We start from the raw sequence: 26,718 nt of genomic DNA, 5'->3' as shown, positions 1-26,718 counted from the left end.
GCCAAACTCTCCTCCCTGGCAACCGCAGGCCAATCCCAAAGTAAACCCACCACCTAACAACATGTGGCCGCTATTCTAGATTTATGGAAACTAGACTTCTCCAACTCTTGCCAGTCCTGGGGATCAATGCCCGGCATTTGGTGAAACCAAATAGGATGGCCTTTGCCCTTAAGATGGGCAATTCCTCTGCAGTTGCCAGGCTTTTCTAATACAGAAACACACAAACGCGCAATCAAAAGGAAATCTCAATCTTTTTATTATGGAAAGCCATCAACTGGGTGTGGGGAGTAGGTCAGAGGGTTAGTGAAAGTCCAGGGGATTTCTCCTCCAAGTCCTACCACACAAAGGAGTCTCAAGCCTCTATTCACCCCTTCTCAATCCCCACAAAATAGGGGGTTGTTCAATATTGTCTTCAATGATAAAAACTTTGTGGTTAAAGGTTTCTCCTTAGGACTAGCGACAAAGTTAGGCTTATACTTTTAATGAAGACCATAAACGAAGCCAGAAGGGCTTAAAGAAGCAAGAGTCCTTGGGGGAAAATTCTTAGCGTTCTATACCCCAGCATCTTACCTTAGGGTTAAATCTAGGTCTAACCAAGCTGTGCAGGTCAACTAAGAAGGAATGATGAAACCACAGAGTTTCATGGAGAAACCATGGAGATGTCTGAATAGCTGATAAGCAGTTAACACACTGACCCAAGCTTGGAGGGAAACCATTTCCCCCTCCATCCTATGAGATCTCTTTCTTGCTCCAGTGAAACAGTTGGCCACAGCATGGCAGGCCTTCCTGTAGGGTGCCTGACAATTCCCTAGATGCCTCTTTAAAATCAGAAGCTGCATGCTGCCCCACCCAGTCACAGCCAAAGGGAAAACATAAATAAAAGGCTGTAGCCTCAGGCTTGTGGTTATGGAAAGAGCCTGGAATTGACAGGAGAGGAAGCACTGCCAAAGTGAGGATCTTATTTATCCTTCTTGTTTTCCCCATCTGACACTGTGGTGGGGGTTGAAGCCGCAGGCTGCTCCTCAGGGATATTGTCTCCAGCCTTTGACAGTTTCTTGGCCCGCTGGTATAGCTCATTTAAGTTAAATTCTCGGATCACATTCTCCTGCACAAAAGAGATGCACACGTCAGGATCTGGGTTGGAAGGGAGAGTAAAGAGCCTGGGAAGTAAGAGGTATTTTACACAAAGTCTGGGAAAGGAAGGAGTAAGCAAAGGACAAAAATCTTCCTTAACCTTCCTCTTTTTTAGGTACCCAGAAAAGTCAACTAATAGTTAAATACCCATTATGTGCCAATCACCGTGCCAAGAATTATACCTAAATTATTTAATGTAATCTGCAAAACAACCCTGTAAGCCAGGGGTTATTACCTCCAATTAACTGACAGGGAACCTAACACCTACAGACAATAGGTGCAGTGGCCTTCGAGACAGAATCTTTTTTTTTTTTTTTCTGATGGAGTCTCTTGTTGCCCAGGCTGGAGCGCAATGGTGCAATCTCAGCTCACTGCAACCTCCACCTCCCGGGTTCAAGCGATTCTCCTGCCTCAGCCTCCCAAATAGCTGGCATTATAGGCATGCGCCACCACACTCGGCTATTTTTGTATTTTTAGTAGACACGGGGTTTCTCCATGTTGGTCAGGCTGGTCTCAAACTCCTGACCTCAGGTGATCTGCCAGCCTCGGCCTCCCAAAGTGCTGGGATTACAGGCGTGAGCCACCGTGCCTGGCCTGAGACCAAATCTTAACTAATGATTGTTACCCAGTACTAGCAGGTCTGGCACATAATATATATTTGCTAAATGAATTAAAACATGAGGTCTAGTAACTAGTCCACACCCTCAAAGCTAATGGGCAAGTGGCGGAGCTGTGAATCAAACCTGGGTAGGGCTTGAAAGCCCACCTACTGTTCTACACCCTTCATGCACCTGCCCTTCCTTTCAGGTACCTCAGAGAAGGTCCATGAGACAGCCCGTCCTTTCTTGTCAATCTGTGGCCGCCGCATTACCTCCTTGCCACCTTGGAACAGGATCAGGGTAGGGAGTTGCTTGGTGAGGGGTGATGTGCTCACTTTGTACCTGCAGGGCCCAGAAAGTTCTCTAAATGTCCCTGTATGTATCACTCAAAGTGATTCCCTGCTCAGACCCTCTGCCCAGGTCTTTACATACCGCGTACTAACATCAGTATAGCGTCCAACATCCACCTTCCCAAAATTTAGCCCTGTACAGTTGTATCTGAAAAGAATATATTATTTAATATGCTGAAAAAAAATAATGGATCAAGGAAAGTGGAAGTATAGATATTTAAGAGGGGAGACGGAGATGCCTTTGGTTACCATGTGTGAAAATCAAGGCCAAAAGAAAAAGAAAAGCCAAAAACAGTGAGAGGGAAGGCACAGCATCTCCATTTCCACCATCCCTCCCTTTGCACTACTCACTTAAGGGAGAGGTCAGCATAGATAGGGGCAAATGATTGGCAGTCATTAGACCAATTGGCAAAGAACTCCACAATCCAAGTGACCCTCTTGTCCCGTTCTAGTTCCTCCTGCCAAATACAGGGAAGAAAAGTCAGCTGGATCCACATAGCCTCCTGGGAAGGTTCAGACTTTAGCATCTAATTCCTCATCCTGGTGTTCCCTCTCCCCCGGCTCTCATAATGAACCACAGTGCCCGTGACATCCATTTTGAAGCACTGTTGTTCCTCCTAGTGAATGGAGAGCACAACTACAAAATCACCCACAAGGGACCCAAGAAACAGAAAGGGGAAAGAGCACTCACATCAATGGTTTTATCATTGAAGTACTTGATATACTCAGGGCCCATATATAGGGGGGGTTTGCACGTCATCAGGAACACTAAATACAGAAAGAAGATGTCGAAGGAAACATAAAAAGCCTTACACAGGGAATTTACTTCCAAACCAACCCAAGGATTTCAGCCCCCAAATAATACACACTTGTGGATATATGTAGACCACCAACACATTCCCTACCTCTACAATAACAGTCTCTGTAACCTGTTATCATCTGAGCTACATATATAATTCATTAGGTATGAGATATGGAAGAAGGGTATGGAGAAACATGTTTGGGATTGCAACTGTTGGGACTGTGGTTTCCACAATCAAGTCTATCAACACTGTCTTACAAAAAAAAAAAAAAGAAAGAAAGAAAGGCAGTCTCCTCACCTATGCAGAGTGTGATGTAAAGTAGGCCCATGCGAATATCCAAGCGGAAGAAAAGAATTGTGTTGGCCACTTTACTAAACATGAAAATGTTGCCTATATGTTGCTCCACAGTGACTGAAACACAGAGATGTCACAGGTCAGGCTGGGCTGTGCACTCCTATATCCCATTCTTTGTCCCTCTTCATGGGGCACTTTGAAATAGGAGACAGGGAGGGGATAGAAGTCCAAGTTCAAATTCAGCCTTGGAATTAAACGTAGGACAAATTTACCAAATGATTGCCACTCTCTTAACATGAAGCAAAGCACCTCCAAAGGGCATTAGATCTAACCTTGAGTCTGAGAAGTGAACTAAACTTACTGGATCTGCGGTTCTTCATCATCACAATGGCACTGAGAAACATCAGGATCTCCACTTCTCTCTGGAACAGAATCGAATTATTATAACAGGAATGCAGTGACTAGAGCTAATTTAGGTGGGAAAGGGAACTAAATATGTAATAAAAACCAATAGCGATCCAAACTGGGAATGGGAACAATAAAGAACTGCAGTTAGGTAAGGTGTACGGGGATAAACATCAGTCAGAAGACCTGGATTCAGGTTCTACTCCTGCCACAAACTTGCTGGTGCTTTTCTTTTTGAGACGGAGTTTCACTCTTGTTGCCCAGGCTAGAGTGCAATGGCGCGATCTCGGCTCACTGCAACCTCCGCCTCCCGGGTTCAAGTGTTTCTCCTGTCTCAGCCTCCCGAGTAGCTGGGATTACAGACACGTGCCACCACACCCGGCTATTTTTTGTATTTTTAGTAGAGACAGGGTTTCACCATGTTGGCCAGGCTGGTCTCAAACTCCTGACCTCAGGTGATCCACCCACCTCGGCCTCCCAAAGTGCTGAGATTACAGGCGTGAGCCACCGTGCCAGGCCTGCGGTGCTTTTCAACAAAGCACTTAATCCCTTAGCTTTGGTTTCCTCAACTGAACAGTATCTATTTCAAAATGCTACTGGGGGATTAAATGAGATAATAGATTAAAAAGAGTTGTATAAAGCATGATATGGTATAAAATCGTAAGATTATTAAAATCAACTCAATGTGACGCTGGTAGAATAAAACTTTTCCAGGTAAGTTTTCTTGATAATAGCCCATTAATATAATATCTAGCTATTCCACGTTTAATTTTTTTTTTTTTTTTTGAGACAGTCTTGCTCCATCGCCCAGGCTAGAGTGCAATGGTGTGATCTCAGCTCACTGAAACCTCTGCCACCTGGGCTTGTGTTTCTCCTGACTCAACCTCCCAAGTAGCTGGGACTACAGGCGCACACTACTGTACCTGGCTAATTTTTGTATTTTTTGTAGAGACCAGGTCTCCCCATGTTGACCGGGCTGGTATGGAACTCCTGAGCTCAGATGATCCGCCCGCCTCGGCCTCCTAAAGTGCTGAGATTACAGGTGTGAGCCACCGAGCCCGGCCCCCATTACTTAATCATTTCTCCCCACCCAATATGCATCGTGATAATCCATGTACTTTTGATATAATTTGAGAGCTGAAAGGGGCTTTCAGAGCTCTCAAAAGCCCTTTTCAATACTCGTCTTACAGTTTTCTCACCTTCTAGAACAACCTTCTTGTCCAACCTGTGGCTCACATGCAGCCCAGGATGGCTTTGAATGGGGTCCAACACAAATTCATAGACTTTCTTAAAACATTATGAGATATTTTTGATTTTTTTTTTTTTTAGCTCATCAGCTATCATTAGGTGTTAGTGTATTTTATGTGTGCCCCAAGACAATTCTTCCAATGTGGCCCAGGGAAGCCAAAAGATTAGATAACCCTGTTGTAGAATGTAACCACCAAGTGAGCAAGTGAGACAGACAATAAACATGACAAAGACACTGAGAAGTAATAGAATTCTAAGCCCTGAAGTGACTGAACAGACTCCCTCTTGGCTAAGGGGACCCCAGAGAAACCTTGAAAACTGAGTTCTCGGCCATGACAGGGTGTGAGGTCAGACACACCTCTTTATACCCCCTCCTTCACTTACCAACATTAGGCTTTCTTAAACAGAAAGTTAAACAGAAACCAGCCCTCTGAAAAGACTTGCTCCACCTGACATCAACCAACTGCCTGACACTGCCCCTCCCTTTTGCAGTTAGGACAAAACAACTAACCAGCATTGCTTCCTGATAAGAGACCAGTGACCATGCAGTGGATCTGGCCAGGCTAAGGAGAATGCATAGTTTCTGTGTCCTCTGCTTCACCTTTTGACTTGAGAGGGCTGAAAACTCCACCTCAGATCATGGTTAACATTACCACTTTTGAACATGGGTCTTATGGACAGATATGAAGCTCAACTGAGCATGCACGTGTTTCTTTCATAAATATTCATGACTCTGCCGATAGCTTATTAAATATGTATATTTGGCCACCCTGCTTAGCATAAACTCCTGTTTCCTTTACCCCTCACTCCAAGTGTCTGTTTTTAGCTTCTGAGCGGAGGCTATGCTTCCCTGCCTGACAGGATAGCCAGCAGGTTGCAACTTTTTATGAGAAATAAAGCTCTCCTGGCCGGGTGCTGTGGCTCAAGCCTGTAATCCCAGCACTTTGGGAGGCTAAAGTGGGTGGATCACCTGAGATTAGAAGTTCAAGACCAGCCTGGTCAACATGGCAAAACCCCGTCTCTACTAAAAATACAAAAAAATTAGCCAGGCACGGTGGCATACGCCTGTAATCAAAGCTACTCAGGAGGCTGAGGCATAAGAATCGCTTGAACCCGGGAGGCGGAGGTTGCAGTGAGCTGAGATCGTGCCACTGCACTCCAGCCTGGGCAACAGAGTGAAACTCCGTCTCAAAAAAAAAAAAAAAAAAGAAAATAGGGGTGAGGGAGCATGACAGACTTTAGTAAATATTATACCTGAGGCAGAAATTAGGAAAGATTTTTTCTTTTTTTTGAGACGGACTCTTGCTCTGTTGTCCAGGCTGGAATGCAGGGGCATGATCTCGGCTCATTGCAACCTCCGCCTCCCAGGTTCAACCGATTCTCCTGCCTCAGCCTCCCGAGTAGCTAGGACTACAGGTGCCCACCACCACGCCCGGCTTTTGTATTTTTAGTAGAGATGGGGTTTCACCACGTTGGCCAGGATGGTCTTGATCTCTTGGCCTTGTGATCTGCCCGCCTCGGCCTCCCAAAGTGCTGGGATTACAGGCATGAGCCACCCTGCCCTGCCAGGAAAGATTTTCATGAATGAAACTAGGTGGGTTAGAATTGGGAATGAAAGTTGTGGAAAGATTAATTTTATTTATTTTTATTTTTTATTTTTTATTTTTTTTGAGACAGAGGAGTCTTGCTCTGTCGCCCAGGCTGGAGTGCAATGCCACAACCTCAGCTCAGTGCAACATTTGCCTCCTGGATTCAAGCAATTCTCCTGCCTCAGCCTCCGGAGTAGCTGGGATTACAGGCGCCTGCCCCCACGCCCGGTGAACTTTTGTATTTTTAGTAGAGATGGGGTTTCACCATGTTGGCCAGGCTGGTCTTGAACTCCTGGCCTCAAGTGATCCAGCTGCTTCGGCCTCCCAAAGTGCTGAGATTATAGGCGTGAGCCACTGTGCCTGGCTGAAAGATGAATTTTAAAAGAGAGTTGTAGTTAACCAGGGGACCAAAGGTAGGACCAAAAGAAATTCTCTAAGGACAGAAAATGGTCTATGGAGGGACTAGCTATTACTACTGCAAACTTCCATTTCTTTTCTTCCCAGGCATACTGCAGCTAGACTCTCTCCCTATCTCTTTGCATCCAGGTAGAACTGTGTGACTGGTACTTGAGAATGGAATGTGAATGAAAGTGATTTACCACTTCTGGGTTCAGGCAATTAAGAAAGTGTGTGCCCTTGCAGTACTTTTTTTTTTTTTTTTTCTTTTTTTGAGACAGGGTCTCTCTGTCACCCAGGCTGGAGTACAGTGGCGCGGTCTCCTCCGCCTCCCAGGTTCACGCCATTCTCCTGCCTCAGCTTCCCGAGTAGCTGGGACTACAGGCACTCGCCACCACGCCCAGCTAATTTTTTGTATTTTTTAGTAGAGACCGGGTTTCTATTATTTTAGCCAGGATGGTCTCGATCTACTGACCTTGTGATCCGCCCGCTTCAGCCTCCCAAAGTGCTGGGATTACAGGCGTGAGCCACCGCACCCGGCCCGCATTCCAGCTTTTTTTCATTTGCTGGCTGGATGATGCTGGGATGACCCAAGGCCACAGGTTGAAGACAGAATGAGCCTTGTGTTCTAGGATGACTCTATAATGCAGAGCCCTTGGTTGTTCTATTTAATTGTTTTAAAACTTTTTATTATGGATAATTTGAAGCATACAGAAGAGAGGATAATTGAATGAACCCCTATTACCCAGCTTCAACAGTAACCAACATTTTGCCACTGTGATTTCCAATTCATATATGCTACCCATTTTTTTTTCTTAGAGAAACTTTAAGCAAATTCCAGCTATATCGTTTCATCTGTAAATTCCTCACTATAGGCTGGGCGCGGTGACTCACGCCTGTAATCGCAGCACTTTGGGAGGCCGAGGCGGGTGGATCACCTGAGGTCAGGAATTCAAGACCAGCCTGGCCTACATGGTGAAACCCGTCTCTACTAAAAACACACAAAAAGTCAGCCAGGCGTGATGGCGGGCGCCTGTAGTTCCAGCTACTAGGAGGCTAAGGCAGGAGAATCACTTGAACCCGAGAGGCGGAGGTTGCAGAGAGCCGAGAAAGCGCTATTGCACTCCAGCCTGGGCGACAAGAGTGAAACTCCATCTCAAAAAAAAAAAAAAAAAAAAATTCCTCACTGTGTCTTACACATGAGGACTTAAAAAAAAAAACACAACCACAGTTACCACTGACACACTGTTATGCTGTGAAATATATAGTCATGTGCCGTATCATGACATTTTGGTCAGCAATAGACCACATATACAACAGTGGTCCCATAAGATTATAATACCATATTTTTATTGTACCTTTTCTGTGTTTAGATATATTTAGATACATAAATACTTACCATTGTGTTAAACTGCTTATTAGTACAGTAACATGTTGTGTAGGTTTGTGCCTGGGAGCAACAGGCTGTGCCATAAAGCCTAGGTGTGTAGTAGGCCATCTAAGTTTGTGTAAGTACACTCTATGATGCTCCCACAAGGACCATATGGCCTAAAGACACCGCATGATTAGCAGGTTAGGACTTTCAGCCCCACCCCACCCCCACCAGGCTGAAAGTTCAGCTGATCACCAATGGCCAATGATTTAATTAGTCACACCTATGTAATGAAGTTCCATAAAAACCCAAAAGGATATGTTCCAGGAACCTTCCTGTGTTTAGCTATCTAGAAGCTCTGAGAACCTAGTCCCAATCAGCAAGGTAAATAGGTGAACCATGAATTTTCCAGAAAAACAAAAATTGGCTATTAACCCTAAGCATTTTTTTAAAATTCTATCAGAGTAAGAATATAAAACTTCCAGCATTTTGCATATTAGATAAGAGTATACAGATAAATGAACTTTATAAAAGGTCTCCTATACTTATTAAAAATCTTTATTACTATCCACTTATATTTTGGGGTCCCATTTTCATTGAAGTGGCATCAAATATCAAATGAAAGATCCTTTGAAATAGCAAGGCTACATTTGAGCTAATTAATTATACAGTTTGGGAAAAAGGAAGCAGGAAAAGGAAGGAGGAAAAAAATAAGGGAGTGGGTTCTGGTAAAGGTAATGACTCATTTTGGGGGCTGGAAAAAGTACAAAAATTCTGGATGATGCGCCTTCATCTGAGCACAGATGTTGCTTATAGGGACAAAGGTAGCCTCCCCTCCACCTTCTAAAGTTTTGCTGAAAATGAGCTGACAAAAGGCAGATTGACATGAGAAAAGGAAAAATTTATCAACGCACATGGAAACACTAGTAAAAAGAAAAAGACACATGAAAAAAGAGACAAAAACCACTTTTGGTCTCCTTTTCCTTTCCAAATTTAAGATTAATGGGAAAAGAACATTTGTATGATTAGTCTTAGGTGTAGCAACTTTGATATGTTTTTGGTATGAATATTCACATTGTCTGATTCTTTTTCTCCCCAAAATAGTCATTTTCTCTTGTTATATCTTCCTGTGTTATTTTGTCATAGAGTAGGGTACCATAAAGTACAACATCAGAATAAAGCCCCTGTAAGCCTATTGGTCAAGCTGGCCCTCCAGACTGGTGGGTGAGTTTTAAAATTCTTATCAGAATGGCATACAAATTGTGCTGTGGGTCCCCAAAATAAAAACCAGATGAGGTTTCCTTCTCATCTTATGTCCTTGGAAGCTTGACTTGTGACCAAGTGGGAGCTTCTTGGTCTCCACCACTTGGAGGCCTTATTTTTGGGTGAAGTCCAGTGGCCAGTGTTGACGAAAAGAGTCAAACTCTGTAAAATATTTTAAGAGATTTATTCTGAGGCAAATATGAGTGACCATGGCCTGTGACACAGCCTTCTGGAGGTCCTGAGAATATGTGCCCAAGGTGCTCTACAGCTTGGTTTTATATATTTTAGGGAAGCATAAGACATCAAATACATTGATTTAATTTTTTTGGTCTCAAAAAAAAAAAAAAAAAAAAAAAAGGCTGGGTGCAGTGTCTCACCCTTGCAATCCCAGCACTTTGGGAGGCTGAGGCGGGCAGATCACCTGATGTCAGGAGTTCAAGACCAGCCTGGCCAACATGGCAAAACTCCGTCTCTACTAAAAATACAAAAATTAGCTGGGTGCAGTGGCGCATGCTTGTAATCCCAGCTACTCGGGAAGCTGAGGCAGGAGAATCGCTTGAACCAGGGAGGCAGATGTTGCAGTGAGTGGAAACTGCACCACTCCACTCCAGCCTGAGCGAGAGCGAAACTGGATCTCAAAAAAAAAAAAAAAAAAAAAAAAAAAAAACGGAAAGAGTGGCACTTTTAAGATATCAATCTGAAGAATGTTAAAGGAAACACATTACAGAATTTAAAAATTTATTGAATTAAAAATAACTCAATATTTGTAATAAAATCTTGTTTTAACTAATTTAAGTTTTGTGTTAGTGAATTTTTTAAATATTAAAGACTAATCTCTAGAAAGATATGATTTTCTTTAATCATAGCCAACCGAATTATACAACCCCTTTAAAAATTCCTTCTTACTAACCGTATTATGACTTACATAGATCATTCACAATGGTTAGGCTGTTTTACCCTAAATGTCTCTCTCTCTCTCAAGCAACCCAGTTATTTTATTTGAGGGCAAAAATTCACTCTACAAGATTCTTGGTTTTTTTGTTTTTGTTTTTCTTTGAGATGCAGTTTCACTCGTTGCCCAGGCTGGAGTGCAATGGTGCGATCTCGGCTCACTGCAACCTCCGCCTCCTGGGTTCAAGCGATTCTCCTGTGTCAGCCTCCCGAGTAGTTGGGATTACAGGCGCCCACCACCAATGCCTGGCTAATTTTTGTATTTTTAGTAGAGACGGAGTTTTGCCATGTTGGCCAGGCTGATCTTGAACTCCTGACCTCAGATGATCTGCCCGCCTCAGCCTCCCAAAGTGCTGGGATTACAGGCATGAGCCACCATGCCTGGACTTTTTTTTTTTTTTTTAAGACAGTTTCACTCTTGTTGCCCAGCCTGGAGTGCAATGATGTGATCTCGGCTCACTGCAACCTCCACCTCCCAGGTTCAAGCGATTCTCCTGCCTCAGCCTCCCAAGTACCTGGGATTATAGGCGCCCACCACCATGGCTGGCTAATTTTTGTATTTTTAGTAGAGAAGGGGTTTCACCATGTTGGCCAGGCTGGTCTCGAACTCCTGACATCAGGTGATCCACCCACCTCGGCCTCCCAAAGTACTGGGATTACAGGCGTGAGGCACCATGGCCACCACATGCATATATATATATATATATATATATATATATATAAATAAAATTATTTTTTTTTGGGGGGGGGGGACGGAGTCTTGCTCTGTTGCCCAGGCTGGAGTGCAGTGGTGTGATCTTGGCTCACCACAACCTCCATCTCCCGGGTTCAAGCGATACTCCTGCCTCAGTCTTAGTAGCTGGGACTACCAGTGCATGCCACCATGCCTGGCTAATTTTTGTATTTTTAGTAGAGACGGGGTTTCACCATGTTGGCCAGGCTGGTCTCAAACTCTTGACCTTGTGATCCAACCTGTCTCGGCCTCCCAAAAGTGCTGGGATTACAGGCGTGAGCCACTGCGCCCTACCCACTTTTATATATTTTTAAGCCAATTAATTAGAGCTCTTTATATATTTTCAGTAGTGAAAATATTGTATACACACACATAAATATATAGACTTATTAGGTATGCCGATAGAAGCACATGGCATAGACTCATAACAACCTCCTTTTTGTTCCGTTTTTTAAAAATCCTACCCTAGGCAGCTGTCAGCTAAACAGCCTTAAATTTGCATATTAAAGGCAACTCAGGTGAAAATCAGATAGCAAAATTTACATCATAAGGTAAGAAGAGAAAGTCTGGTGTGCTAGAGGGAAATTAAAAGGGTTTCAATTGCCAATTGAACGTAAAATTATATGTCTATTATAAAGGCCTTTAAATACACACACACACACAGTTCCCATAGCTATTAATTCAATACTTTTGCCATGAGACAAATACAACTTCACCGACTTGCAAAAAAACAGAGAACAGTGGTTTTTATCTCAGTCGAAAAGTAACAGCTGATCTAAAGCAGGCAGAAAAAAAACAGAACCTAGAACTCTATAGTTTTCAGTTTGACCTTAGGACTCTTTTTTCTTAATGCAAATGTGCACAAAGACCATATTACTTCCATTTTATATCAATTCTGGCAAGTAGAGGTGCCATAAAACCTATGAAGGACCCGAAAAGGGGACATTCTCCTCATTTTCTCCTTAGTCTTAGATTTGTTTCTCGCCTTATTTTTTTCTCCTTAGAGGAGCTGAGCTGTAGCCTAGGGTTCTTGTGTGGTGGATTGATGTGTGGTGGATTGATGCGTGCTGCTTGCAGGCAGGACTCCACAGTGTCACCACTGAGTCGTTTCTGCCCTCTTAAGTATCTCTCTCCAGAGGTCTGTGACCTCTGAGAGGGCTCAAAACGCTGGGTGATCAGCCCTCATGTGCGTTTCCTGGATGAGCCATTTTTTAAATTAATTGTTTTTGGGGATTAATCCCTAAAGGGATTTCCCTTTAGGGCCGCTGTACGTCTTGGGGGTCAACCCCTGGACACTCCCACAAAGCCCCCAGTCACCCAGGGGCACCTTTCAGCTGGGAAGAGCAAACACCCTTTCTCTTCAGAGCTGAAAAACTCAGTCTCTATGAAAGCAACAGTTCAGTTCCTCACACAAATGTACACAGATGAACCGAATCAAGATAAATTTTAGGAGAAAAAGCAATAGAGAATTCCCTTCAGAATGCATATCCAAACTACAATCAGGATCCTTAAACAACAACTTCCTAGCAAAAAACCAGCTCAGAAAAAATCAAGAACCATCAGCCCTTGAAGGGAGGTCCGGGGCTCAGGACGACTTAACAGTTCCACCGAAGGAGAAGCTCGAACTCAGTGGGGCTTCAGTGGGCCCCTGCTGGTACCTTACCTCCAGTTTCGGGCAACTCCTTTGGGGTTCTGAGTCTTCTCTGAGGCCAACGTTGGGAGCCATATTACTGTTGCCAAAAAGAGTCAAACTCACAGTGAAACCCCATCTCTACTAAAAATACAAAAAATGAGCCAGGCATGGTGGCGGGCGCCTGTAGTCCCAGCTACTCGGGAGGCTGAGGCAGGAGAATGGCGTGAACCCGGGAGGCGGAGCTTGCAGTGAGCCGAGATGGCGCCACTGCACTCCAGCCTGGGCGACACAGCGAGACTCTGTCTCAAAAAAAAAAGAGTGAAACTCTGTAAAATATTTTCAGAGATTTATTCTGAGCCAAATATGAGTGACCATGGCCCATGACACAGCCCTCAGGAGGTCCTGAGAACATGTGCCCAAGGTGGTCTGGGTAGAGCTTACTATTTTAGAGAGGCATGAGACATCAATCAAATACATTTAAGAAATACATTGGTTTCGTTCAGAAAGGCAGGACAACTCAAAGCGGGGCTGTAGGTAAATTTAAACATTTTCTGGCAGACAATTGGTTGAGTTTGTCTAAAGACCTGGGATTCACAGAAAGGAATGTTCAGGTTATGATAAAGGATTGAGGAGGCCAAGTTTTATTGTGCAGAGGAAGCTCTCAGCGGACTTCGGAGAGAGCAGGTTGTAAATCGTTTCTTATTGGACTTATAAGGGTGCCTAGCTCTTAGTTGATTATTTCCTGGATCTGAGAAGGAAGGAAAACAAAGGGAAAAGGGGATTCTTTACAGAATGTGGATTTTTCCCAGAAGAGACTTTGTAGGGCAATTTCAAAGTATGGGAAGGAAACAGATTTTGGGGTAAAACATTTTTAGTTTCTTCCTTGTTATGCCAGAGTCAGATAGGAAAGTAAGTCACAATAGATATCCAGGGTTAAATAAAACCCATCTGATGAGAATTTATGGTTTTTAGGGCATGATTACCCAGACCCCTTAGAAAGGAATTTGGGCAAGATAAAAAAAATCATAGCTTAGTCCTCAGTCCCCTCTCTTGGCCAAAAAGCATTCCATAGAATGTATGTGTAGACCAACAAACACCAGCAGGTCCCAACGTGCTAGGAAACTTCATTCCTAGAGTTGTCTGATTTGGCCATCTGGCAGGGTCCCACAGGACTAGGAAGGCTTGTTTCTAGAGTCCTTTGATTTGATGGTAATAGTTTTAAATATTAGCGATTTGGATAATGGGGGGAGGACATGGTCTGACCTGATGTAATAGCCAATTGTTTAAGGGGTGAAATGGAGTCAGGCTTAGTCTAAAAAAAAATCCCGGATCAGATCTATTTTCTGAGCTATTATGATCCGGGTCTTTAACTGTGCCTTTGCCTTTTGCTGTATCTGACATAATATTTACAAGAAATGCCTAATGCTAATATAATAACAAATATCATAAAGACAGTGAAGATTTGGGCACTCAGGGTTATAGGTAGAATCTGAGGGCAGTAAACAACCCAATCAGCCAGGAAAAACCCTGCATGCATCATCATATTCTTTGAATAGACTTACAGTGTGTTTGTACTCCTTAATAAGGGTTATTTGAACCCTGTGATAAATCTTATTTGAAAATTGTGTTACCAATATTAAATTAGAAAGTAATAAATTTAATCTCTCTTTCCACCAATTTATCTCCATAGGTATAGCATCCTGAGGGAGGATATAAATTAAATGGGAGAAATGCCTGGTCCTTGGTGTTTAAATTGTTACAGACTTATTAAAAGTAGAAACCTATTTTTCACACAACTTTTGTATTGCACCATATACTGGTATTTGGGAGAAAAGGTTTTGTCACAGGAGAAGTCATATAATTCTACAGTGTTTTTTCCTTGGCAGGACTCCCTATGGCTGAGGGCCTTAAGAGTCAAAAGACTTATAGTCAATTGTTTTAGGCCATATAGGAATGGATGGGGACAGGCATTCATTACTTCTTAAAATTATTAAGTAAAAAAAAAAGCCAACAATAAACCCAAAAAACAAAGTTACAAGACTGACTTTTTTTTTTTTTAATCTTATTTTTTATGGAGACGGAGTCTGGCTCTGTCGCCCAGGCCAGAGTGCAGTGGCGTGATCTCGGCTCACTGCAACCTCCGCCTCCCGGGTTCAAGCAATTCTCCTACCTCAGCCTCCTGAGTAGCTGGGACTACAGGCGCATGCCACCACGCCTGGCTGATTTTTTGTATTTTAGTAGAGATGGGGTTTCACCATGTTGCCCAGGGTGGTCTCGAACTCCTGACCTCAGGAAATCCGCCCACCCCAGCCTACCAAAGTGCTAGGATTACAGGAGTGAGCCACCACGCCCGGCAGACTGACTTATTTTTAACTTTTATGTGTTGAGCTACTGTAAGCTTGGTTTCTGTTACAGACTTATAGCAATTAGCTATACAAAACATAAGCATCATTCTGAGAAATAATTTAAAATATGTATATATACATATCTATATCTGTAGATATATTTATCTTCACGACTTATAATTTGGAGTATTATAACCAGAAGGCTTTGTTCCATGGTATTTTATAATGTTAGTAAATATTTTTCCTTAATTTTATAGTAAGCAGAAAATTTTTATGGTTGGGGTGGATGCAGAAGTAACACATAATAGTTTAGAAGGCAACCAATTTTGTTTTACCAGCTGTTTGGGCATTTTTAGTACCCCCTTCTTGATTTGGAGGGTTTAATCTTGACCTTTTTTTTTTTCTTCGAGATAAGAGTCTCACTCTGTCGCCCAGGCTGGAGTACAGTGGCACAATCTCAGTTCACTGCAACCTCCACCTCCTGGGTTCAAGCGATTCTCCTGCCTCAGCCTCCCAAGTAGCTGGGATTACAGGTATGTGCCACCACACCTGGCTAATTTTTGTATTTTTAGTAGAGACAGGGTTTCATTCTGTTAGCCAGGCTGGTCTCAAACTCCTGACCACAAGTGATCCACCCGCCTCGGTCTCCCAAAGTGGTGGGATTACAAGCGTGAGCCACCTCGACCAGCCAATCTTGACCTAATTTTATCCCTCAAAACCAGCCCTTATAACCTCATGTGCCCTGGCCCAAAGGGAGGCAGCTTGTATAGTTTTAGCAGCAGAGCATTAGCAGTGAAACAGATCCAGGGTCAGTGGGATACCAAATGAGGGAGATTCATGTTTCTAGTCTTCAGAATACCATGATTTCGGTTTCCTTGGAAGTAAAACAGGGAGAGATAAATAATGGCTTAATCTGCACTTAAAAAGTCAGGGCTTAGTTTTTGCCATCAGCCCCGATAAATGCTCCACACAAAAGGCTATGCAATGGAAGATTTACATGAGCAGATTTACATCTTCAGTTTCACAGTACTAGAAAGGGGAAAACATCCCCCAATAGATGTAGAACCCATTTTCTTTTCTTTTCTTTTTTTTTTTTTTTTTGAGACACAGTCTCACTCTATTGCCCAGGCTGGAGTGCAGTGGCGCGATCTTGGCTCACTGCAACCTCTGCCACCCGAGTTCAAAGTGATTCTCCTGCCCCAGCCTCCCGAGTAACTGGGATTACAGGCGCCTGCCACCACACCCAGCTAATTTTTGTATTTTTAGTAGAGACACGGTTTCACCACCTTGGCCAGGCTAATCTTGAACTCTTGACCTTGTGATCCACCCGCCTCAGCCTCCCAAAGTGCTGGGATTACAGGTGTGAGCCACCATGCCCAGCCTTATAGTACCCATTTTCATAAGACATTTAGGTAAAAGGCGTTACAACTACCTTAGATAAAGCTTGTTTAAACATCTTACATTTCACAGTTCTATTAACCTGTATGTTTTTATGTTCTGGTCCCAGGAAGCCTTTTTTTTTTTTTTTTTTAAATCCCCAGACCATTTTACCTTTTCTGGTACAAAAGGTTTGGGTTCCCAGCATGGGGTTGCATCTGTAAGACCTATGAGGGACAGGATATTTGGTAAGGCTTCTTAAACAGACCTATGATTCTGTAGGAGGGCACCCATGTAAAACGGGCCCTCTTAACCTCCAAATTTACCATGACCTGGGTAATAGACATATTTGGTGGGAGGATATCCCAGTTATCATAAAGCTATGCAACATGGCTTGTATATGAAACATACTAACTGCTTCATCTGGGGTACTTCACTTGGTATTTTAAAGGGAGAGTTGGGCAGTTCCCTTCTCAGGGCAAAGAGACCTTATAATGGCATTATCTGGCCCACTAGGCTGATTGCTTTTTCAAGAATAAACCCCCTTTGTGTTTGGATCATATATACTCAGTGACTGTTCAGTAATGAGTTCTGGGTCCTGCATTAATTCAAACAAGCTCTTAAATTCTGTAGCATTTAAAATTAAGAATTTTGTCCTTAAAGCAGTTATTTTCACAATCCACTAAAGTTTTTTTTTAAAAAAAGAAGCTGAATGATACCAATCTACAAAATGGAACAATTCCTTTACATTACACCCTTTGGTTTTAAATAGTTACTTGGTTTTGCCCTTCCCCTATATTGACTATTTTCTTGGTAACCATAGGGCTCAGAGTTTTGTTGCCCTGGCTTGTTTTGTTTTCCTTTTTTAAAAAAAAAAAATCCATTTAGTTTTATCTGTATAATTTTCTTCATTATAAAGCAACTCTTAGCTTATTATTATTATTATTATTATTATTATTATTATTATTATTTTTGAGACAGAGTCTTGCTCTGTCACCCAGGCTGGAGTGCAGTGGTGTGATCACAGCTCAATGCAACCTCTGCCTGCTGGGTTCAAGCAATTCTCCCATCTCAGCCTCCCGAGTAGCTGGGATTACAGGCACTCGCCACCATGCCCGGCTAATTTTTGTATTTTTTTTAGTAGGACAGGGTTTCACCATGTTGGCCAGGCTGGTCTCGAACTCCTGACCTTGTGATCCGCCTGCCTCAGTCTCCCAAAGTGCTGGGATTACAGGCGTGAGCCACTTAGTTTCTTTCTTTTTTTTTTTTTTTTTTGCGATGAATTTTTTTTTTTTGAGATGGAGTTTTGCTCTTGTTGCCCAGGCTGGAGTGCAATGGCACAATCCTGGCTCACTGCAACCTCCGCCTCCCGGGTTCAAGCAATTCTCCCGTCTCAGCCTCCCAAGTAGCTGGGATTACAGGTGCATGCCACCATACCCAGCTAGTTTTTTTTGTATTGTTAGTAGAGATGGGGTTTCATCACATTGGTCAGGCTGGTCTCGAACTCCTGACCTCAGGTGATCCATCCGCCCTGGCCTCCCAAAGTGCTGGGATTACAGGCGTGAGCCACTGTACCCAGCCCAAGCCACTTAGTTTCTTAACAAAAAAGAAACTTACATTTTTTTGAGAGTTGACATCCGTGTGTTTATTTATTTATTTATTTTCTTTGAGACGGAGTCTTGCTCTATCCTCCAGGGTGAAGTGCATTGGCACAATCTCAGCTCACTGCAACCTCTGCTTTCCGGGTTCAAGGGATTCTCCTGCCTCAGCCTCCCAAGTAGCTGTGATTACAGGAACACGCCACCACGCCCAGCTAATTTTGTATTTTTGTACAGATGGGGTTTTGCCACGTTGACCAGGCTGGTCCCAAACTCCTGAGTTCAGGTGATCCACCCGTCTCAGCCTCCCAAAGTGCTGGGATTATAGGCTTGTGCCACTGTACCCCAGCCAATAAAATTTTAATAAAAGCATATTTTATGTTTCTACTATCTTAACTTCTAGTAACCCAAATTTCCAGTGGGGGAAAAAAAAACTTGAGGGTTTAAACATGACTTTAAGATTTTCAAATCACTGGAGAGTTTTACCAAGGTTATGTAAATTAAAAGGCATCTGAGCTAGCTTTTACCAATGTGATGAGCACTTACATTTTTTAAATTACTTGATTAGAGCTCTTTCATGTAGTTTGGCAGTGAAGTATCACTTCTATATGACACATATAAAGATACAGATATAACAGGCATGCAGAATAAAAGCCATGTTCAAAAGATACTTTATTTGCCTGTTTTCAAAAACAATTTTTCTCCCTTACTTTAGATAATTAGTAAAAGTTACAGGACACAACAAAAGGTGAAGGAGAGAGCCATCTTTCAAGGCCTTTTCAAAAGAGAAAGAGGGCCGGGTGCAGTGACTCACACCTGATTTTACTGTCTCAACTCTTTTATCTTTTTCTTCTCCTTTTAAAAAAATTCCTTCACTGAAGCTGGGCGCGGTGGCTCACACCTGTAATCCTAGCACTTTGGGAGGCTGTGGTGGGAGGATCGCTTGAGCTCAGGAGTTTGAGACCAGCCTGGGCAACACAGTGAGACCTCCTCTCCACAAATGATTTTTAAAAATTAGCTGGGCATGTACATTGGCACGTGCCTGTACTCCCATCTGCTTGACAGGCTCAGGTGGGAGGATGGCTTAAGTGCAGCAGGTTGAGGCTATAGTGAACTGCGACCATGCCACTGCACTGTAGCGTGGGTAAGAGAACAAGACCCTGTCTCCCCCCTCAATTTTTAAAATTAATTTAAAAAATAAATAAATAAAATTACTTCAGTGAGAAGGAAGAAATCTCAACTCTTATTGCCTGGTTAGTCCTGGGCAAGTCCAATCCAGGGAGTGCCTAGCTGGTGTCTCAAATTAATAGGTCTATGATTAGCAGCCCCCCACGTATTGATGGGATACTACAGGAAACACACACATAAACACCATCCTTAACTGTCTATGAAAACAAGAGTCTTTCGCTATCTTAGCCTATTTTTGAAAGTAAATATTTTGGGGGAATGTGAGGGTTATATCATCTGGTATTCTGAACCTAGAAAATTACCTCTGAGACTTTCCATGAAAAAGGCTTATTGGCTTAAGTCACTAAGTAAATTGGCTTTATTTAAAAAACATTTTAGACCAGGCACAGTGGCTTATACCTGTAATCCCAGCACTTTGGGAGGCCGAGGCTGGTGGATCACCTGAGATTGGGAGCTTGAGAACAGCCTGACCAACATGGAAAAACCCCATGTCTACTAAAAATACAAAATTAGCTGGGCATGGTGGCACATGCCTGTAATCCCAGCTACTCAGGAGGCTGAGGTTGTGGTGAGCCGAGACTGAGCCATTGCACTCCAGCCTAGGCAACAAGAGCAAAACTCCATCTCAAAAAAAAAAAAACAAAAACAAAAAAAAAACAAAACCAAAAAAAAAACTTTATTTATTTATTTAAATAAAACATTGATGGATTGATTGATTGGAGATGGAGTCTCACTCTGTCACCTAGGCTGGAGTGCGGTGGCACGATCTCAGCTCACTGCAACCTCTGCCTCCCAGTTCAAGCAATTCTCCTGCCTCAACCTCCCAGGTAGCTGGGATTGCAGGCACACACCACCACACCCGGCTAATATTTTGTATTTTAGTAGAGACGGGGTTTCACTGTATTGCCCAGGCTGGTCTCGAACTCCTGAGTTCAGGCAATCCACACGCCTTGGCCTCTCAAAGTGCTAGGATTACAGGCATGAGCCACCGTACCCGGCCTGAGGGAAAAAAAAAAAAAAACAGCTATCTTTCTAGTACCCATAAAAAGATACAGAAAGAACACAGCCTTAAAAACTCCCTTGGCAAGATTTTTAAAAGACAGAAATCAGATTCAAAACACAAGTTAAAATTCTTTGTACACTCAAACTGCTTGTTTTGGATCCCCTGAAGGGCCTGCAAAAAGGCACTATGATCTGTGGTCTAGTGGCTGGCAATAAACTGGTTAGCTGCTGCAGCGTGGGTTCGATTCCTTGTAAGGTAACAGTCCATTGCAGATGCAAGTCTTTTAACTCAGAGGGAAAAAAAAGAAACACTTATAAAAATTAGTTTGAGGCCAGGCACGATGGCTCACGCCTGTAATCCCAGCACTGTGGGAGGCCAAAGCGGGCGGATGGCTTGAGGCCAGAAGTTCGAGATCAGCCTGACTAACGTGGCGAAACTCTGTCTCCACTAAAATACAAAAATTAGCCGTGTGTGATGGCACACGCCTGTGATCCCAGCTACTCAGGAGGTTGAGGTATGAGAATCGCTTAATCTGGAGGCAGAGGTTGCAGTGAGTAGAGATCATGCTAAAGCACTCCAGCCTGGGCGATAGAGCAAGACTCTGTTTCAAAAAAAAAAAAAAAGTTTTGTTTTGAATTTCCATTTGTTGACTCCTGACTTTTGGGGGTACTCATTCGTTATTGGTACCATATACACAATAAACACATGTATAGACATATACATACATACATAGACACATGTATCGATACAAAAGCCAAAGACTAGAGAGTTTAATTCAAAAGAGAGAAGAGTTTTAAACCTGACATGAACCCATTAGTGACTTTTGGGGCTCTATAAGGAAAACGAGAGGCCCCAAAAGAGAGGGTCAGTGGCACCTTTTTTTTTTTTTGTATTTTTAGTAGAGATGGGGTTTCACCACGTTGGCCAGGCTGGTTTTAAACTTCTGACCTCAGGTAATCCACCTGCTTCAGCTTCCCAAAGTGCTGGGATTATAGGCGTGAGCCACCGCGCCCAACCAGTGGCACCTTTTTTTTGTCTTCCTCAAGGGATCTCAGGGTTGTCAGAAGTCCCATCTAGACCCCTTTAAGGGTTATCAAAGGTGGCAAAAGGAAGAAGTAGAAGTACATGGAACAACCAGTTTTGGAGAAGCCAATTTGGAGAGATTTTAAGCTTCCCCAAAAGGCTAATGAAATTTTACATTTTCAAGGCAGGGTGCAGTAGTTCATGCCTGTAGTCCCAGCACTTTGGGAGGCTGAGGGAAAATGTACCACTTGAGCCCAGGAATTCAAGATCAGCCTGTGCAACATGGTGAAACCCCATCTCTACAAAAAATACAAAAATTAGCTGGGCATGGTGGTGTGCACCTGTAATCCCAGCTACTCAGAAGGCTGAGGTGGAATACTTGAGCCCAGGAGGTCAAGGTTGCAGTAAGGTGACATCTCACCATTGCACTCCAGCCTGGGCAACAGAGTGAGACCCTGTCTCAAAAAAAAAAAAAAAAAAGCCAAAGAAAAAAGAAATTTTACATTTTTCTCAGCAAAGATCATGCCAACAAGAAAGGAAGTGAACACAAGGACTAAACATAATTTTTTTTTAAAGGGGGTTTCAGTCAACTGAAAAAATTTCCCAGGGCATGAGATCCAAAAGATCCAAAAGAGAAAAAGCAAAAAGCCTTTAAAAAATAAAAAAATTGGCCAGGCACGGTAGCTCACGCCTGTAATCCCAGCACTTTGGGAGGCCGAGGCAGCTGGATCACGAGTTCAGGAGATCGAGACCATCCTGGCCAACATGGTGAAAACCCGTCTCTACTAAAAATACAAAAAATTAGCCGGGCGTGGTGGCATGCACCTGTAATCCCAGCTACTCAGGAGGCTGAGGCAGGAGAATCGCTTGAACCCAGGAGATGGAGGTTGCAGTGAGCCAAGATTGTACCACTGCACTCCAGCCTGGGTGACAGAGCGAGACTCTGTCTCAAAAAAAAAAAAAAAAGTATCCTGAATATCAGCTTTTAGTTAAGCCAACTTCTGACCAGAAAGCTCTTTTTAAAAATCCTTTGTGGCTGGGCGCGGCGGCTCACACCTGTAATCCCAGCACTTTGGGAGGCCAAGGCGGGCGGATCATGAGGTCAGGAGTTAGAGACCAGCCAGGCCAACATGGTGAAACCCCGTCTCTACTAAAAATACAAAATTTAGCCAGACGTGGTGGCAGGCACCTGTAGTCCCAGCTTCTCAGGAGGCTGAGGCAGGAGAATTACTTGAACCCAGGAGACGGAGGTTGCAGTGAGCCAAGATCACACCACTCAACTCCAGCCTGGGCAACAGAGTGAGACTCCATCTCAAAAAAAAAAAAAAAAAAGAGGGGGGGTTATTTCAGAATAAATGAATGGAGGAAAACAATGATATAGATAAAACTAAACAGATATAAAAAGTTGGGCAAAGAGGCTTTGCTGCCACCACCAGGAGCCTTCTACTATCAGCCATGGTCAACCCCACCGTGTTCTTCGACATCACCATGGATGGTGAGCCCCTGGGCCGCATCTCCTTCGAGCTGTTTGCAGACAAGGTTCCAAAGACAACAGAAAACTTTCGTGCTCTGAGCATTGGACAAAAAGGATTTGGTTGTAAGAGTTCCTGCTTTCACAGAATTATTCCAGGGTTTATGTATCAGGGTGGTGACTTCACATGCCATAATGGCACTGGTGGCAAGTCCATCTATGGGGAGAAATTTGATGATGAGAACTTCATCCTAAAGCATACAGGTCCTGGCACCTTGTCCATGGCAATTGCTGGACCCAACACAAAAGGTTCCCAGCTTTTCATCTACACTGCCAAGAGTGAGTGGTTGGATGGCAAGCATGTGGTCTTTGGCAAGGTGAAAGAAGGCATGAATATTGCAGAGGCCATGGAGCGCTTTGGGTCCAGGAATGGCAAGACCAGCAAGAAGATCACCATTGCTGACTGTGGATAAGTCTAGTAAGTTTGACTTGTTTTGTCTTAACCACCAGACCATTCCTTCTGTGCTCTCCTCTTAGGAGAGCACCCCTCTACCCCATTTGCTCGTAGTATCCTAGAATCTTTGTGCTCTCACTGCAGTTCCCTTTGGGTTCCGTGTTTTCCTTGTTCCTTTACATGCCTAGCTGGATTGCAGTTAAGTTTATGATTATGAAATAAAAACTAAATAACAACAACAATAAAAAGCTAGGGAAAGAAAATAAAGAATGAAAACAAATTCTAAGAGGTTATAAAAGGTTTATGGAAATTTTGTCTAGTCAAAGCTGATCAAGATTAGACAGATTTGTTTGTAAAGTTTATTAAAATCAGCTTTAGTATTAAAAGCACATTAATACATATATATTATATATAAAATATATTTTTTTAATTTTATTTATTTGTTTATTTTGAGACAGAACTTTGCTCTTGTTGCCCAGGCTGGAGTGCAATGGCACGATCCTGGCTCACTGCAACCTCTGCCTCTCAGGTTCAAGTGATTCTCCTGCCTCAGCCTCCAGAGTAGCTGGGATTACAGGCACCCACCACCACACCCAGCTAATTTTTTGTATTTTTAGTAGAGACGGGGTTACACCATGTTGGCCAGGCTGGTCTCGAACTCCTGAGCTCAGGAAATCCACCCGCCTCAGCCTCCCAAAGTGCTGGGATTACAGATGTGAGCCACCATGCCTGGCCAAGTGTCTTATTTTCAAGGAGGCTCATGGAAAGCATGGGAAGAATGCTGACAAATAAAGGTTTCTGATAACTTTGAAACTGTATCACCGGACTGGGTAAAAATTTCCAAAGTCTAATGAAAATAAAACTGGACTCATAAAATTGCTAACCTCCAGACTAATGTTTTCCGTTTTTCACCCACTCTTCTGACTTAGAATCACTAAAAATTAAAACGGCCTTTTTTAGCTTGGCGCAGTGGCTCACACCTGTAAATCCCAGCTCCTTAGGAAGCCAAGTCAGGAGGATCCCTTGAGCTCAGGAGTTCAAGACCAGCCTGGGCAACATCAAGAGACCCCACCTTGAAAAAAAATTTTTAAAAATTAGCCAGGTGTGTAGTGCATGCCTTTGGTTCCAGCTACCTGGAAAGCTGAGGTGGCAGGATGGCTTTGCCCAGGAGGTTAAGACTACAGTGAGCCATGATCACATCACTGCACTCCCGCTTGGATGACAGAGCAAGACCTTGTCTCAAAAAAAATCCAAAAAACTAAAAACCCTGCCTTTTTCCTAAGGCCTTACCAGCTAAAGCTAGTCAACGTGACTTTGAAAAAAAAAATCACCACAAAAGCTTATATTTGGACAAACTTTACACACAACCTACAATCTAGGAAAATAGATTGCTATTAATCCTCCCAATTGACTGCCCTCCAGACTCTAAAGAAACTAGTTTATAGACTATACCAGATATTAAGCTTTGTTTGTCTTGTTCCATAGAAATGTCTCTTTTATTAAATACCTGTTTGCCTACATCGTATACAGAGGCCTAGCTTTGAGAACTCATCTACAATGCCATCTTCTGAAATGAGACACAACAATTTAATTGAACTGGACTATCCCCCAAAATGAGAAGCTGGTTTAATGGGATCCTTTGCCGCTCAATTACTAGCCCGATTTCTCTCTCCACAGACACCAACTCAGCTTATAGTGAAACTTCTAAGGAAGTTTCAGACAAAGGAAATAAAGAAGACCAGGGACTCACACCCCAAAATATGGCATCCTGTATACTAATCATTTTAAATTAAAGGTCCCTGGATACCAGCAGATACTGGAAGCAGCTTTACTCTGATAACTACCTTATCTGCCTAAAGTCCAGACCCGTCAAAGAAGACAACAATTACTTCTGGTCTCTTCCCTGAGTTTTCATTAACTTACCTCAGTACAAGAAGAAAGATTGAAGCCTGTCAACACACCTGGACAGATTTTTGTCAGAAACCATTGTCTGCTCTGCAGGCCCAACAGTCATTGTCCCAGGCCACTGTATGTTCTCCAGGCCACTGAATCACCCTAAAAATCATTTACGATCCACCTTAAAATCACCCACATTTTCCCATCTCCCATATTCCTATGAAAAAGGGTATATAAGCATCTGTACCCCACTGGGTCATTCTCCTGCAATTCCCTCATGCTATGCACGTTAAAATAAAATTTCTATGCCTTTCTCCTATTAATGTGCCCTTTGTCGGTTGATTTTTCAACAAACCCTCAGAGAGCAAAGGGGAAGCTTTTCCTTGGCCCCTACATGCTATATGGCAGAAGGGAAAGTGCTTTAAGTTCATGTGCCGAGCAGTCCCTCCACCCATACCAAGGAAGCACAGCAAGGAGCTTGGGACACTTCCCAAAGAAATCCCAAAGATTTCTTTACAACGTATTTTTTACAATTCCTTTACAGTAGCCCCCAAATTTTATCCACTTTCGCATCTTCAGGATCAAGCAGAGTGCCTAGAGTGTACACTCTAGAAATGTTTATTGAATTAAAAAGCGGCTGACAGTGTTGTGCAGGTAGTGTGGCCAGAAGAGTAGTTTCAAGTCCCAGGCACTCATTAGTTGTATGACCTGGGGCAAGTCACCTAAATATACCGAGATCCATTTCTTCACCAATGAAACAGGAATATTACTACTTGCCTTGTCTACCTTACTGGCTCCTCAGGAGGTTTTACATAATGAGCGGCACTGTAAAACGTTATACACGTGTATGTACAGTTTTGATAGGGCTGTTTATTAGTCTCAATGGTGAAACAGAAAGAAACCTGGACTCAACAGTCAAAAGCTGTTGGGCCGTTGTGCAGGGGCTACGACTAACATGTTCCGTTTTCCCATCTTAAACACAAAGTTTAGACTCGATGATGGTTTGGACCCTGCACTTAATAGTCTCTAAGTCCGCTACAGGCTCGGAACCTCAGGTGTCCTCAGAGAGGTAAACCCCAGGGTTCCCAGATACACCTGCAAGGGCAGGGACAGTCAAGGTCGCGGGGTACTAACACGCGGGAGGCTCACCCAGTCAAAGTCACACGGGTTACCGTCTTCGCGTTGGGTGGGCAGACCGTGGCAGAGCGGCGGCAGTTTCCTCACGAGTAGGAAGGCAGCAGAGAGCAGGGCCGACAGAAGGTAGTAAGGTTGGGCGAGCCATCGTGAAAGTCGCGGCACCGAATACACGAGAGCAATTAGAGGTGCCAAGACCGCCATCTTTTCGGCCGTAACGGCCACTGCTCGCCGGCGTCGTAGGTCTCGCCCCGCCTCCCCCACCATAACGACTGCTATTGGGCTATATCGCAAACGTACGGCCTCTAAACCCGGATGTAGTTCTCTGAATGCTGTGGTAGGTCAGAACCCAAAAAAGAACTTAATATTTTATTGGTTAGTCTAGTTGTCGCTTTATCCGCCTAAGTCATTTTATTGGACTGTAGCAAGCAGAGCTAGCAGAAGACTCTAATAAGGTTA

General features: G+C 43.4%; 2 protein-coding genes across 5 annotated transcripts; one reads left to right on the top strand and one right to left on the bottom strand.

The window, feature by feature from the left end:
* Positions 1–232: 232 nt before the first annotated feature.
* On the bottom strand, positions 233–26,526 carry TMX2 (thioredoxin related transmembrane protein 2). 4 transcript variants are annotated; one of them, XM_014346821.3, is made up of 8 exons: positions 26,275–26,526; positions 3,542–3,602; positions 3,184–3,297; positions 2,775–2,851; positions 2,435–2,541; positions 2,166–2,231; positions 1,946–2,075; positions 233–1,105 (listed from the first exon to the last, which is right to left on the bottom strand). In XM_014346821.3, exons 1-8 carry the CDS (start codon positions 26,524–26,526, stop codon positions 959–961), a joined length of 954 nt encoding a protein of 317 aa, XP_014202307.3. In that variant the 3' UTR covers positions 233–958. The 4 variants fall into 4 exon arrangements, with proteins under 4 accessions (XP_014202307.3, XP_063464253.1, XP_024786555.1 ...); XM_063608183.1 differs by lacking the exon at positions 26,275–26,526 and adding an exon at positions 25,153–25,174; XM_024930787.2 differs by lacking the exon at positions 26,275–26,526 and having other exon boundaries at positions 3,184–3,374.
* On the top strand, positions 3,928–25,142 carry LOC100993535 (peptidyl-prolyl cis-trans isomerase A-like). The gene has a single exon (XM_055094360.2). It carries the CDS (start codon positions 22,760–22,762, stop codon positions 23,246–23,248), a length of 489 nt encoding a protein of 162 aa, XP_054950335.1. The 5' UTR covers positions 3,928–22,759; the 3' UTR covers positions 23,249–25,142.
* Positions 26,527–26,718: the final 192 nt, after the last annotated feature.

Source organism: Pan paniscus, chromosome 9 (genome assembly GCF_029289425.2).
Source record: "Pan paniscus chromosome 9, NHGRI_mPanPan1-v2.0_pri, whole genome shotgun sequence".
Lineage (NCBI taxonomy): Eukaryota > Metazoa > Chordata > Mammalia > Primates > Hominidae > Pan > Pan paniscus.
Note: the sequence above shows the minus strand (reverse complement) of the source record. Positions and strands in the feature narration are given on the sequence as shown.